Genomic DNA, 12,112 nt, shown 5'->3' on the forward strand with positions numbered 1-12,112 from the left:
ATCAGGGAGCCGAACAAACGGATACCTTTTGTATCAACTTACGGCACCCACAGCAATAGGATAGGTAAAGTTCTTAAAAAACATTGGGGTATCCTTCAGAGGGGATGTCCTCTCATCAATGAATTCACACGACCGCCCCTTCTTTCCTACAAGAGAAATAGAAACCTTAGGGACATTCTTGTTAAGACAGAGGTTCCCTTAACACCCACTAGCACACAAACATATCTAGCGCCCCCTTTAAAGGGGCAATTTTCCTTGTTTGGGATGTGCTGCTTGCAACAATTTAGTCGAGGGGGATCATTTTACCCATCCACACACTGGCAGAGTTATACCCATCAAACATAGATACACATGCAACTCTGATTATGTTATATATCTCATCACATGCCCATGTGGACTAGCTTATGTGGGTGAAACAACCATGAGTGCTAAAACACGCATCAACAAGCACAAGAGTACGATCCGGACAAACATGATTGATCTCCCTATTCCTAAACATTTCAAAGAGGCAAATCACAGCATTAGCCAGTTGCGGTATAGGATCATTGATCATGTTCCCCCCCTCAGGAGAGGTGGGGACAGACAAAGACTTCTGAAACTAAAAGAGACTAAATGGATTTATGGTCTGGACACTTTACACCCAAAAGGCCTCAATATGGAGATCAGATGGAATTTTTGATAGTCAGACTATGATTGTGTTGGACTGTTTCCTTTGTGACAACACTTGATGTGCTGGATACATTAGCGATCATAGTTTCATCTGTTTTACCCTTCATCATGCATTCTCGGCTCTTCTTCCTTCCTTTTGTATATTTACGCTGCTCATCTTCCCTTGTATAGCCATCTTTTGCTTCATCATTCCCCCCCCCCCCCTTCCCACCCCCCGTTTTCTCTTCCCTCTCCTCCCCTTCCTCTTCTACGGTTCCCCCCACCTTCCCCTTCCTCCCCCTCTCCCCCTTTCCTAGTTTCTTTTCCTTTCCCCCCCCCCCCCCCCCCCAGTGTCCACAACCTCCCTTTGACAAGAATATGTCTTTTAATCCACTGGAACTTGGACCAGATTTTCTTGTACATATACATATTTTGCTTTACTCTGGACTAACAGTATTGTGTATCTGTGGCCTTCTGTTACATCTTCTCTGTATAGTCTGATATTCATATGGACACCTATTGTACAGGTGTTTTTTTCCTTTTTCTCTTTTTTCCTTTTTATTTCTTTTTCATGGGTGGGGAATAGCACAGCAGTTTCTTCAAATAGTGTGTTCTAACCTATGGGGATTTTATGGTATACATGCCGAGTGATATACTAACTACATCTTGTCTCCCACTTTTTTTCAGATACTTAGACTGGTCTTGTATTTAGCCGAACATGAGGGAGACATCGGTTGCTATGCCACGCATATGGGACATCCGGAGTTGACGGCTGGGACTCCCTTTCCTCTTCCATTTCTTTTTCCCTTCTATGCACTTTTTGCCATCTGCTTTTTCTAATAAATTGTTGAGCATCACACTTTGAGTCTATCATGTGTTTATTCTACTATCCCCGTAGTGGGACATGGTGACCTAGTACTCTTGCCATGAGTGACCATCATACCATTATTCCCTCTGGACCTTCTCTCTAGATTCACTTCATTTGCCAATACAGTCCTGGGCTGGTAACTGTGCTGGGGGGACCTGGGCTATGGGGTTGACACATGTGGTTCTGTGTGTAATCCACACAGACCACCGTGCGCCCATACCGGCCACGGTACCTCTCAGCCGTCCTACACTGACCCTAACGGTATTGTGCTGAGACACCGAGCTTAACTGTCCATCCCGTACTTGTGCCTGCCCTCATGGGACAGTCTACTTACACTGTGGTGCCATACACAGGTATTATTCAGGACAACAGCTCCCGAGGTGATCTCCCACTATTTACACGTCCAGGTATCCTTCAGACCTCTGGACAGACAATTGGGTCATCACATGACGCTACCTTAGCGTAGACCTGCTATGTCAGGTGTTGCTCCGTTTGGCCACTCTCCATAGGCATAGCTCCAAAGCGCTACCATACAGAGCGCAGACCTGCGATGTCGGGTCATTTCTCCCATGGTCACCTAACCACTACATAGCCCCACTATATAGCTGCCCACGGCATAGACTTGCGTAGCCATGACATCATCGCTATGACCCCTTACACAATCCCACAGCGCTGACATCCACAGTGCAGACCTGCAATGTCGGGTCATGATCCCTATACTCATTTGGATATTTTCCATCTGCCTACTCCTATGTGGACCTACGCTTATTGGGCTATCCTCTGTGGTCTATTCTCTAGACTCATATGCTTCCTTTATATGATATGCTCTCCTACTTATTTTCCTTTTTATTGGGAGTTACTTTTCAGCCTGATACACGATTCCCCCGCTGCCTTCCTGACATGAGCACCGGGCTGCTTTGACAGCCTGATGTTTATGTTTTCTCAGCACCTTGATAACCGGGACACAGCTCCTCCCTCCTACATTGTTATTGGTCCACGTCACTTTGCCGGTCGCGTGACCATGCACGCGCGTGGCAGCACGGATCAGCTGATTCTGGCGTCCGGAAACTGTCAGCGCTTCTCCGTGCAGAGTCTCCTGTCATGCCGGCTACATCCAAGACCTGGTAATGTACGAGATATGTTATGTCTTTATTTTCAGCCTCTGACTATCATGATACTAATCGCCTATGATCACACACTGATCTGACTATACACCAGTTGTAGATTGTTATTATTGTGATGATTGTACATCATTCAGATAAACTGTGCTATCCCAGGTTTTTCCTTTTACCCTTTTCTCTTGTTTTCACCACCTCCTCCCCCTTCCCTCCCGGGTACCTCCCCGTGGGTTGATCCTTTTATGACTTGCACATATATATATCTCCTGTTAACACGCTATTTGTATGCTTGACAAAGGCCGGATTGGCCGAAACGTTGCACTTCTGTACCCTGATGTGTGAATAAACACACTTTATTTTGCATCGGATGCTGTGGGTATCCTTTCCTACTATAGTTAAATGCAGCTGTCAAACATGACAGCTGCCTCTAACTGTCTTGCATGCCCCTGTCCCTGGTGTTTAGTGGACGGATCTCCCCCCCGCGATGAGATCACGGGGGGGAAGATCCGGTGTACTGAGCCGGCCGGGCTCAGCGTCAGAATGATGCTGATCCCGGCTCAGCAATCCATTTAGATGGTCTGCTGCAGACCATTATAATAGAGCAACAATCTGATGGATTGCGGCGGCGGGGGGCTGGGGGTGCTGTTGATTGGTGATAGGGATGGCCCCGGTACTACTTCCCCATCATCAGATCAAACTACGAGCACATGATGGGAGGAATAGTACAGTGTGTATGTCTCCCAAAGCACCAAGTACAGAGGGAGGAGGTAGGTAGTTAGATGCACGGGCACCTCTCTAATAAAGAAATAAAATAGCAGCTCACGGGTTGATGGCAATCTTCGGTGCGGAAGATCCACATCTGGCTTGTGTGCGCTTGTACATACAACAAAAACTAGTGATCCAGCACTTAGCGAGGAAGTATGCTTTTATTCCAATGCTGCAATAAATTACAAATTAAACACCATAGTGCAGGGACCCCACCGAGATAAGACGCGTTATGAGCGCATGTTCACTCTTGCTCACTGATAATACTTCCTATAAAAACCTTCCTTTAACCCCTAGACGACCCAGGGCATACCTGTACGTCCTGGCTTTGCTAGGGGAGTTCAGCGCGGGGCCGTGCGGCGGCCCTGCTCTAAATCGACACGGTCCGGGGTGTCGCTTGTAGCCCGGGACCACGGCTATTAGCGGGCACGGTCCGATCGCCGTGCCCGCTAATTAAGTATTCAGATGAAGCTATCAAAGTTGACAGCTGCATCTAAATACTAGCTGTCCGCCTTCCCTGGTGTCTAGTGGGGGGGATCGCCCACCTGCGACGTCGCGGAGAAGCGATCCCCGCATCTGACCTGGGCCGGGGTCTGCGACGTAATGGCGCTGATCCCAGCTCGTCACTCTATTGCTTTCGGCTGCAGCAGCTGAAAGCAATAGAATGCTGATCTCATGGATCTATGCAGTATAACTATAGAGAGATCGGTGTACTTATACTAGAAGTCCCCCAGGGGGACTTCTATTATACAGTAGGTGTAAAAAAAAAAAAAAAGTATTATTAATAAAAAGCCCCCTCCCCTAATAAAAGTTTGAATCACCCCCCTTTTCCCATGTTATAAATAAAAATAAATAAATAAACATGTTTTATATCGCTGCGTGCGTAATTGCCCAAAATATTAATTTATCACATTCCCGATCTCGCACAGTAAACGGCGTAAGCACAAAGAAATCCCAATTGCCCATTTTTGGTCGCATCAAATCCAGGAAAATTTTAATAAAAAGCGATCAAAAAGTCGCATATGCGCAATATATTTGTTAACAATGGTTTGAATTTTTTAAAAGCCATAAAAAAAAAAAATAAAAGTTATACATGTTACACATCGTTGTAATCGTAACAACTTGAAGAACATATACAACAAGACAGTTTTACCCCAGGGCGAACGGCGTAACCCCCCCCCAGGGGAGGGGGTCGGGTTGGAGGGGATTGGCCGACCTCTCTGCCAACGTACACTATCAAATGGTTGTGCCATGGAGCTCGGCTGTGGGAGGGCTAACGCTCCAAGCACAAGGCCATGTGGTTAGCAGTTCTGTCTAGAGAATCGATTGTATGGATGTGAATGTGATTGGCCTGACCATCTGGGGGGAACTGCAGTCCATAATACATGGGCTGTAGGAGCCTTTGGAATGGACGGGACCGTTGTTCAGGGGATCTGGGATAACGGGTCCTTGGATAACAGGAATGAGTGAGAATTGCTTCGTCCTAGGTCAGTGTGGTCCTGGATAAGGGCAGGGCTGGCAGGGAAAGGAGCTTAAGATGGTTGGCTGAAATAAGTTCAAGTTCTCTAACTAGATGGTGAATAATAGACATTTGTATACTGGCCGTGTATGAGATGGTGGGGGTGGTTCGGTACTGGTTCCCCCTGGCTCGGCCCCGCTGGCTCCCGGTACGGTGGGCGCACGGATATGCCGATACCTGGAGGGATAAGTGGAGTAAATTACTGGCAAGATTAGAAAGGGTGGGGGGTAAGGAATTGTGAGAATAATCATTTTTCTGGCGCCTTGCAGGATTAACCTCACAGAGAGAGAGAGAGAGACATTGTAATGATGAACAAGATTTAGCTTGTAATGATAATTAACTGTATCCTTGATTTATAATTTGGAAAGTAAATATTGTCATTTTTATCAGGGTGGGTTAGGAGAAAAAGTATTTAAAAAAAAAAAAAAGATGTAAAGATGGAAGTGTGTGAGACAGGAATAGTAAGTAGAAAGGCAGATTCTCCTGGAGCTGTGCTTTAGGTTAATACTTTACATGCGATTCACAGCTGTTAAAATTTAAAAAATTAATAAATAAATAAATAAAAAAAATGTGTTTTGTTGTTTGTTTGTTTTTTCAATTTCAACACACATTTAATTTTTTTCTGCTTTTGCAGTGTACTCTATGAATAAATTCAGTTCGTCATTGGAAAGTACAATTAGAAGCGCAAAAAATAAGGGCTCATGTGGGTTTCTAGGTGAAAAAATGCAACCGCTATGGCCTTTTAAGCACAAGGAGGAAAAAACTAAAATGCAAGAATTGAAATTGGCCTGGTCCTCTAAGGGTTAAATAACAAACCCAACAGGTGAAACTTACAGGAGTAAGAGTAATTAAATGAACACATGATATATAACATGCCTTGCCACAAAACTTGTGTAAATATACAATAGAGTATATATACAATATAAAATACAAAAGGAAGTTACACATGATGGGGTAAATGGACAATAAATTCAGATTTTTTTCTAGGCACAGAAAATAAACTAATTGCAAGTGTTGACACGATAAACATGTAAAAACATTTCATGAAGTGTGAGTTCAAGCACATATAACATGTGTATCAATTCCAGTATATCTAGGGTAAAAAAGTATTTAATCTGGTTGAATATGGGAGTGTAATTAAGCGATAATAAGGGCTGGGCGATAATGGCCTAAATTAATATTGCGGTTTATCGTACAAGTTGCCACGGTAACAATAAATTGAAAAATAATTATGACACGCCCCCTTTTGAAAACCACACCCATTTGAAACACGACGTTTCGGCGTCCCCTATGCCATTTTCAAGTGCCACTTAGGAGACAGGAGACGCCAAAACCCTGTGGTTTACTTATGAAGTTTGCTGTACATGATTATATGGAATAAATCCACATTTTCACATTTGTACTACCATCAGAGTGCTGTGGAGTATTTTTTACAAGCTGATTTGATCCAAGGTCTAGGATTCGTCTGCTGGTACTCACAGTGCTGCCTATATTGTTTGCAATAACTATCTTTCGATCAACCTAAGATAAATAGATTATAGATATATAGATGATATATAGATAGATATGAGAGAGAGGAGATATATTATAGATAGATTATATTTAGATAGGAGCCCTATCTATCTATCTTGTATCTGTAGATCATCTACCTATCTATAATATATCTCCTCTCTCTCATATCTATATATCATCTATCTATATATAATCTATCTATCGATCTAAGATTTTATATATTTTATATAGATAGGAGATAGATGATATACAGATAATAGATACAAGATAGATAGATAAAAGATAGATAGATAGGAGATAGATAGATAGATAGATATAGATAGATAGATATCCAAAAAATGGGTATCGGCACTCCAGTAGTGAAAAAAACTTAGTGGTTTATTTTAAGCTCAAAGAACAACAAGATAGCAACGTTTCAGCGCCACAATAAGCACCGTTTTCAAGCTATGAAAACTAGCTTGAAAACGGTGCTTATTGTGGCGCTTAAACGTTGCTATCTTGTGTTCCTTTGAGCTTAAAATAAACCACTAAGTTTTTTTCACTACTGGAGTGCCGATACCCATTTTTTGGATTGCTACATTTAGCACTATTGGAATCCGTAGTGCAAGGTTGGCACCTGTACATTATTTTACCTTCTGAGTGCCGGGGACTTTTTGGCTTTCTAGATAGATAGATAGATAGATAGATAGATAGATAGATAGATAGATAGATAGATAGATAATAGGAACACTGCGGCACTCCGAAGTAGTGAGAAAAAAACTAGTGTTTTATTGTGCCCAAACTTGCGACGTTTCGACTTCGCTCTGAGGTCTTTTTCAAGCAGTAAGGTGTGCATACATGGCAAAGAGGGTGTATATATACACAGCATATAAAATTAACAACAGGTGATACGAATCGTGAAAGTGACATTATCGACCAAAACAAACAACACACGTGTTCAAAGTAAGCATATACATCAGATCGCCAAATCTAAACTGGTGAAATACAATATTGTATACAAAATAAATTATTGTATTTCGCTAGTTTAGATTTGACATCATCAATTAATCTCCTGTACCATTACAACTGAGAGAAAAACAGTTTAGAAACAGAAAAAATGCATAGTATAATTGGAGATGCTATATAATAATGCTTTTACCTATTTAGGCTATGTTCACACAGCATAAAAGTACAGCCGTTGTTGCAATTGGCAACAACGGCCGTACTTTGCACGCTGCATGCTCTTCTATAGGATCCCGGCCGGAGGGTGTATGCATAGTATACGCTCCGGCCGGGATTCCATACGGTGCCGCAAACAACTGCCATGCCAGTTTTCTGCGGCCGCAATTCAGTGAATTGCGGCCGCAGAAAGCTCTGTCAGTTCACACAATGAAGCGAGCGGCTCCGGCCGCTTGCTTCATTGTGTGCTGTGAGGAGTTCTGATGTGGGCGCGCGCTGATGCGCCCGCATCAGAACACTGTGGTCGGAAACATCATCCGGTTGGTACTGCAGTAGTGGCTGGGATGATCTTTTCAGAGGTCACGGAACGGCCAGTCTCATACGCCATGTGTACATGGCCTTACCCTAGATATACTGGAATTGATACACATGTTATGTGTGCTTGAACTCATACTTCATGAAATGTTTTTACATGTTTATTGTGTCAATACTTGCAATTAGTTTATTTTCTGTGCCTAGAAAAAAAAAAAATATTTTTGTCCATTTACCAAATCATGTGTAACTGCCTTTTGTATTTTATATTGTATATATTCTCTATTGTCTATTTATACACCAGTTTTGTGGCAGGGTTTGTTATATATCATTAGTGATGAGCGAGTACTAAAATGCTCGGGTGCTCGTTACTCGAGACGAATATCTCCCGATACTCGAGTGCTCGTTTCGAGTAACGAACCCCATTGAAGTCAATGGGAGACTTGAGCATTTTTGCAGGGGATCCAAGTTCGGTAGGGGGAAGGTCGTGTGAAAACCTGTCAACCTCAGAAAATGATGGAAACACCACGGAAATGGACAGGAAACAGCAAGGGAAGCGTGTATGCATGCCTCTGAGGCTGCCTAATGGCACCATTATGCCTAATTCTGTGCAACGGCCTGGTTAAAATAGAGGTAGGCATATGGACCACCCAAAAACTCAGCCTGACACAGCATGGCAGTGAGCACACAGAGAACCATTAAAAGTGAGTGAGGAAGCAAGTGAGCCTCCCAAAAATTAGGCCAGACACAGCATTGCATTGAGCGCACAGAGAACCATTAAAAGTGAGTGAGGAAGCATGTGAGCCTCCCCAAAATTAGGCCAGACACTGCATGGCATTGAGAACACAGAGAACTCGGGGAGCAGCAGTAGCCAACATGGATGCCAGTGAAGGCCCAGCAGTAGTCAACATGGATGCCAGTTAAGGCCCAGCAGTAGCCAACATGGAGGCAAGGGCAGGCACAGCAGTAGTCAACATGGATGCCAGTAAAGGCCCATCAGTAGTCAACATGGATGCCAGATATGGCCCAGCAGTAGCCAACATGGAGGCAAGGGCGCCAGTGACGGTATCTGTATTTTTGCGGTATCCCGTCCAGCCCTAGCGATAATACTTGTTTAGAAGTAGTTTGTTTTGTAATAGTTGGTTTCTGTTTGGGTTGAATTAATGTATTACGATCTTTCTTGATTACTATGGATGCCTTTACATAGAGAGATTAATCTGACAGATTTTTTAAGCCAAAGCCAGGAATAGATTTGAAAAGAGGAGAAATCTCAGTCTTTCCTTTATGACTTGTTCCCTGTTTGTAGTAGTGACGTCAGAGCATGGCAGTGAGAACACAGAGAACAATTAAAAGTGAGTGAGGAAGCAAGTGAGCCTCCCAAAAATTAGGCCGGACACAGCAAGGCATTAAGCACACAGAGAATCATTAAAAGTGAGTGAGGAAGCAAGTGAGCCTCCCAAAAATTAGGTTAGACACAGCATGGCATTGAGCACACAGAGAACCATTAAAACTGAGCGAGGAAGCAAGTGAGCCTCCCAAAAAATAGGCCAGACACAGCATAGCATTGAGCACATGGAGAACCATTAAAAGTGAGTGAGGAAGCAAGTGAGCCTTCCAAAAATTAGGCCAGAAACAGCATGGCAGTTAGCACACAGAGAACCATTAAAAGTGGGTGAGGAAGCTAGTGAGCCTCCCAAAAATTGGAGTGAGTCCAGGGGCTGGGATATTTAGTAGACATGAACCAGGGTGCTAACAGCTAACTGGCTAGGCCAGCTGTCAGTTACCATCAAGGGTACACCTGATGCCTCTTGACCGGGGATGGTGAGGCCCCGGCTAGACCAAAAAAATAAATAAAATAAAACAGCTGGCTGGTTGGCGGGGGCGCGATCGGCGGGCCCCCGGCAACCAGTCTCGCTCCTCTGCCGATGTAGTGTGACGTCAGAGCATGGCAGTGAGGACACAGAGAACTATTAGAAGTGAGTGAGGAAGCAGTTGAGCCTCCCAATAATTAGGCCAAACACTGCATAGCGGAAGAAAATGTGGCAGTTGGCTGATAATTGAAGGAAGAGGAGGAGAGGAGTTACCAAGAATCTTCATGTTGAGCTGCTTTCCCCGGGTGGACAGTTAAATTCAGATGAATTCCAGGCTTTGTTCATTTTTATAAACGTCAGCCTGTCAGTTGACAGACGGGTGTTCTTATCAGTGATGATGGGACCAGCTGCACTGAAGACCCGCTCTAACAACAGGCTATCGGCAGGGCAGGCTAGCACCTCCAAGGTGTAAAGCGCCAGTTCAGGCCACATATCCAGCTTTGAAACCCAGTAGTTGTAGGAAGCAGAGTGATCAGTAAGGACGTTGGTATGGTCAGCAAGGTACTCCCTCACCATCTTCCTGAAGGCTTCCCCCCTACTCTGTCTAGACTGGGGACTGTTGACCTAGTCTTGCTGGGGTGCCATGAAACTGTCAAAGGCCTTGGAGAGTGTTCCCCTGCCCCTTGACAAGCTGCCTGCTCCATCGCTCCTCTCCACCGCTCTTTGGCCCACAGAACTAGGTCCTCTGGCACTAGTGGTGTCAGAAGGGAAGTACATTTTCAGCTTCTGCACCAGGGCCTGTTGATATTGATTCACTTTCGTACTGCGTTCCTCGGCAGGAATGAGAGTGGAAATTTTGTGTTTGTACCGAGGGTCCAGGAGGGTGAACACCCAGTAATCTGTGTTGTTAAAAAATATTTTAACCCGAGGGTCACGGGAAAGACAGCCTAACATTAAGTCAGCCATGTGCGCCAGGGTCCCAACACACAAGAACTCCCTCTCCTCACTAGCCTCAATTTCCTCCTCCTCCTCCTCCTCCTCCTCCTCCTCCTCCTCCTCCACCAAATCCTCCTCTTCAGGCCATACACGCTCAACAACTAAGGATTGAGCATGGGTACTCTCTTCAGTGGCGGCAGCAGTCTGCTCCTTTTCCTCCTCTTCTTTATCCTCCTCATCCTCTACTCTGTGGTGAGAAACTGGCGTCAGGGACAGGGCAGGGCTATATAGCAGCGGCTGTTCTTCACCCGTCTCCTGAGACGAAGGCAAAGTGTCAGACTTCAGGCTGAGCAGGGAGGATTTAAGCAGACACAGCAGCGGGATGGTGATGCTGATAATGGCGGCATCACCGCTGACCATCTTTGTTTTCTCCTCAAAGGGGCCCAGTACCTGACAGATAGCAGACATCCGCGTCCACTCCTCATTGTAGATTTGAGGTAGCTGACTGACCTGACTACCGCTTCACACAGAGGGTGACATCTGGCATTCCACAATGGCTCTGCGTTGCTGGTAAACCCTGGCTACCATCTGGAAGGTGGAATTCCACCTCATGGGCACGTCGCACAGCAGTCTGAGAGCCGGCAGTTGCAAGCGCCTTTGCACTGCCCTAAGGGTGGCAGCATCCGTGGTAGGCTTGCGGAAATGCGCACAGATGTGCCGCACCTTGGTGAGCAAGTCAGCCAAATTGGGGTACGTCTTAAGGAACCTCTGCACCACTAGGTTGAACACATGGGACAGGCATGGTACATGTCTGTGTGCGGATGCCAAGTTGCAGAGCCGCCAGGTTTCGCCCGTTGTCACACACAATCATGCCTGGTTTGATGCTCCGTGGTGCGAGCCGAAAATCTGACTGCGCCGTGATGCCCTGCAACAGCTCCTGGGCCGTGTGCCTCTTGTCGACTAAGTTCAGCAGTTTCAACACCACCTGTTGGTGCTTACCCACCGCACTGTTGATGCTACGAAATGGAGGCGACGTGCTCATGGAGGGAAATAGAGAGGAGGAGGAGGAAAAAGAGGAAGAGAAAGAAGTGTACAACTCAAGAGAGACCGTGACCGAGGTAGACCCGGCAATCCTTGGTGTGGGCAGCGCATGAGCGGAACCAGGGTCAGACTCTGTCCCAGCCCATACAAAGTTAACCCAATGTGCCGTCAGGGAGATATAGTGTCCCTGCCCGCCAGCACTTGTCCACGTGTCCATGGTTAGGTGGACCTTGTCGCTGACCGCGTTGGTCAGGGCACGGATGATGTTATCCGACACGTGCTGGTGTAGGGCTGGGACTCCACACCGTGAAAAGTAGTGGCGGCTGGGGACAGAGTACCGAGGGACAGCCACCGCCATGAGGTTCCTAAAAGCCTCTGTCTCTATCAGCCAATAGGGGCAACATCTCCAAGCTCAGCAGTTTGC

General features: G+C 45.5%; 1 protein-coding gene across 2 annotated transcripts in view; it reads right to left on the reverse strand.

Annotated features, from left to right (window-relative positions):
• The window catches only part of STAT1 (signal transducer and activator of transcription 1), a 997,040-nt gene that overhangs the window by 11,946 nt on the left and 972,982 nt on the right, over positions 1-12,112 (reverse strand). Inside the window, exon 24 of one of the 2 annotated variants that reach the window (XM_069983569.1) lies at positions 5,003-5,095. The exons of the other annotated variant lie outside the window; for it this stretch is intronic. Within the exon in view, the coding sequence (XP_069839670.1) occupies positions 5,003-5,095 (93 nt within the window). The remainder of the gene's footprint in view (positions 1-5,002; positions 5,096-12,112) is intronic. 2 annotated transcript variants of the gene reach the window in all.

The sequence above is a fragment of the Dendropsophus ebraccatus genome, chromosome 9 (assembly GCF_027789765.1).
Source record: "Dendropsophus ebraccatus isolate aDenEbr1 chromosome 9, aDenEbr1.pat, whole genome shotgun sequence".
Taxonomy (NCBI): domain Eukaryota; kingdom Metazoa; phylum Chordata; class Amphibia; order Anura; family Hylidae; genus Dendropsophus; species Dendropsophus ebraccatus.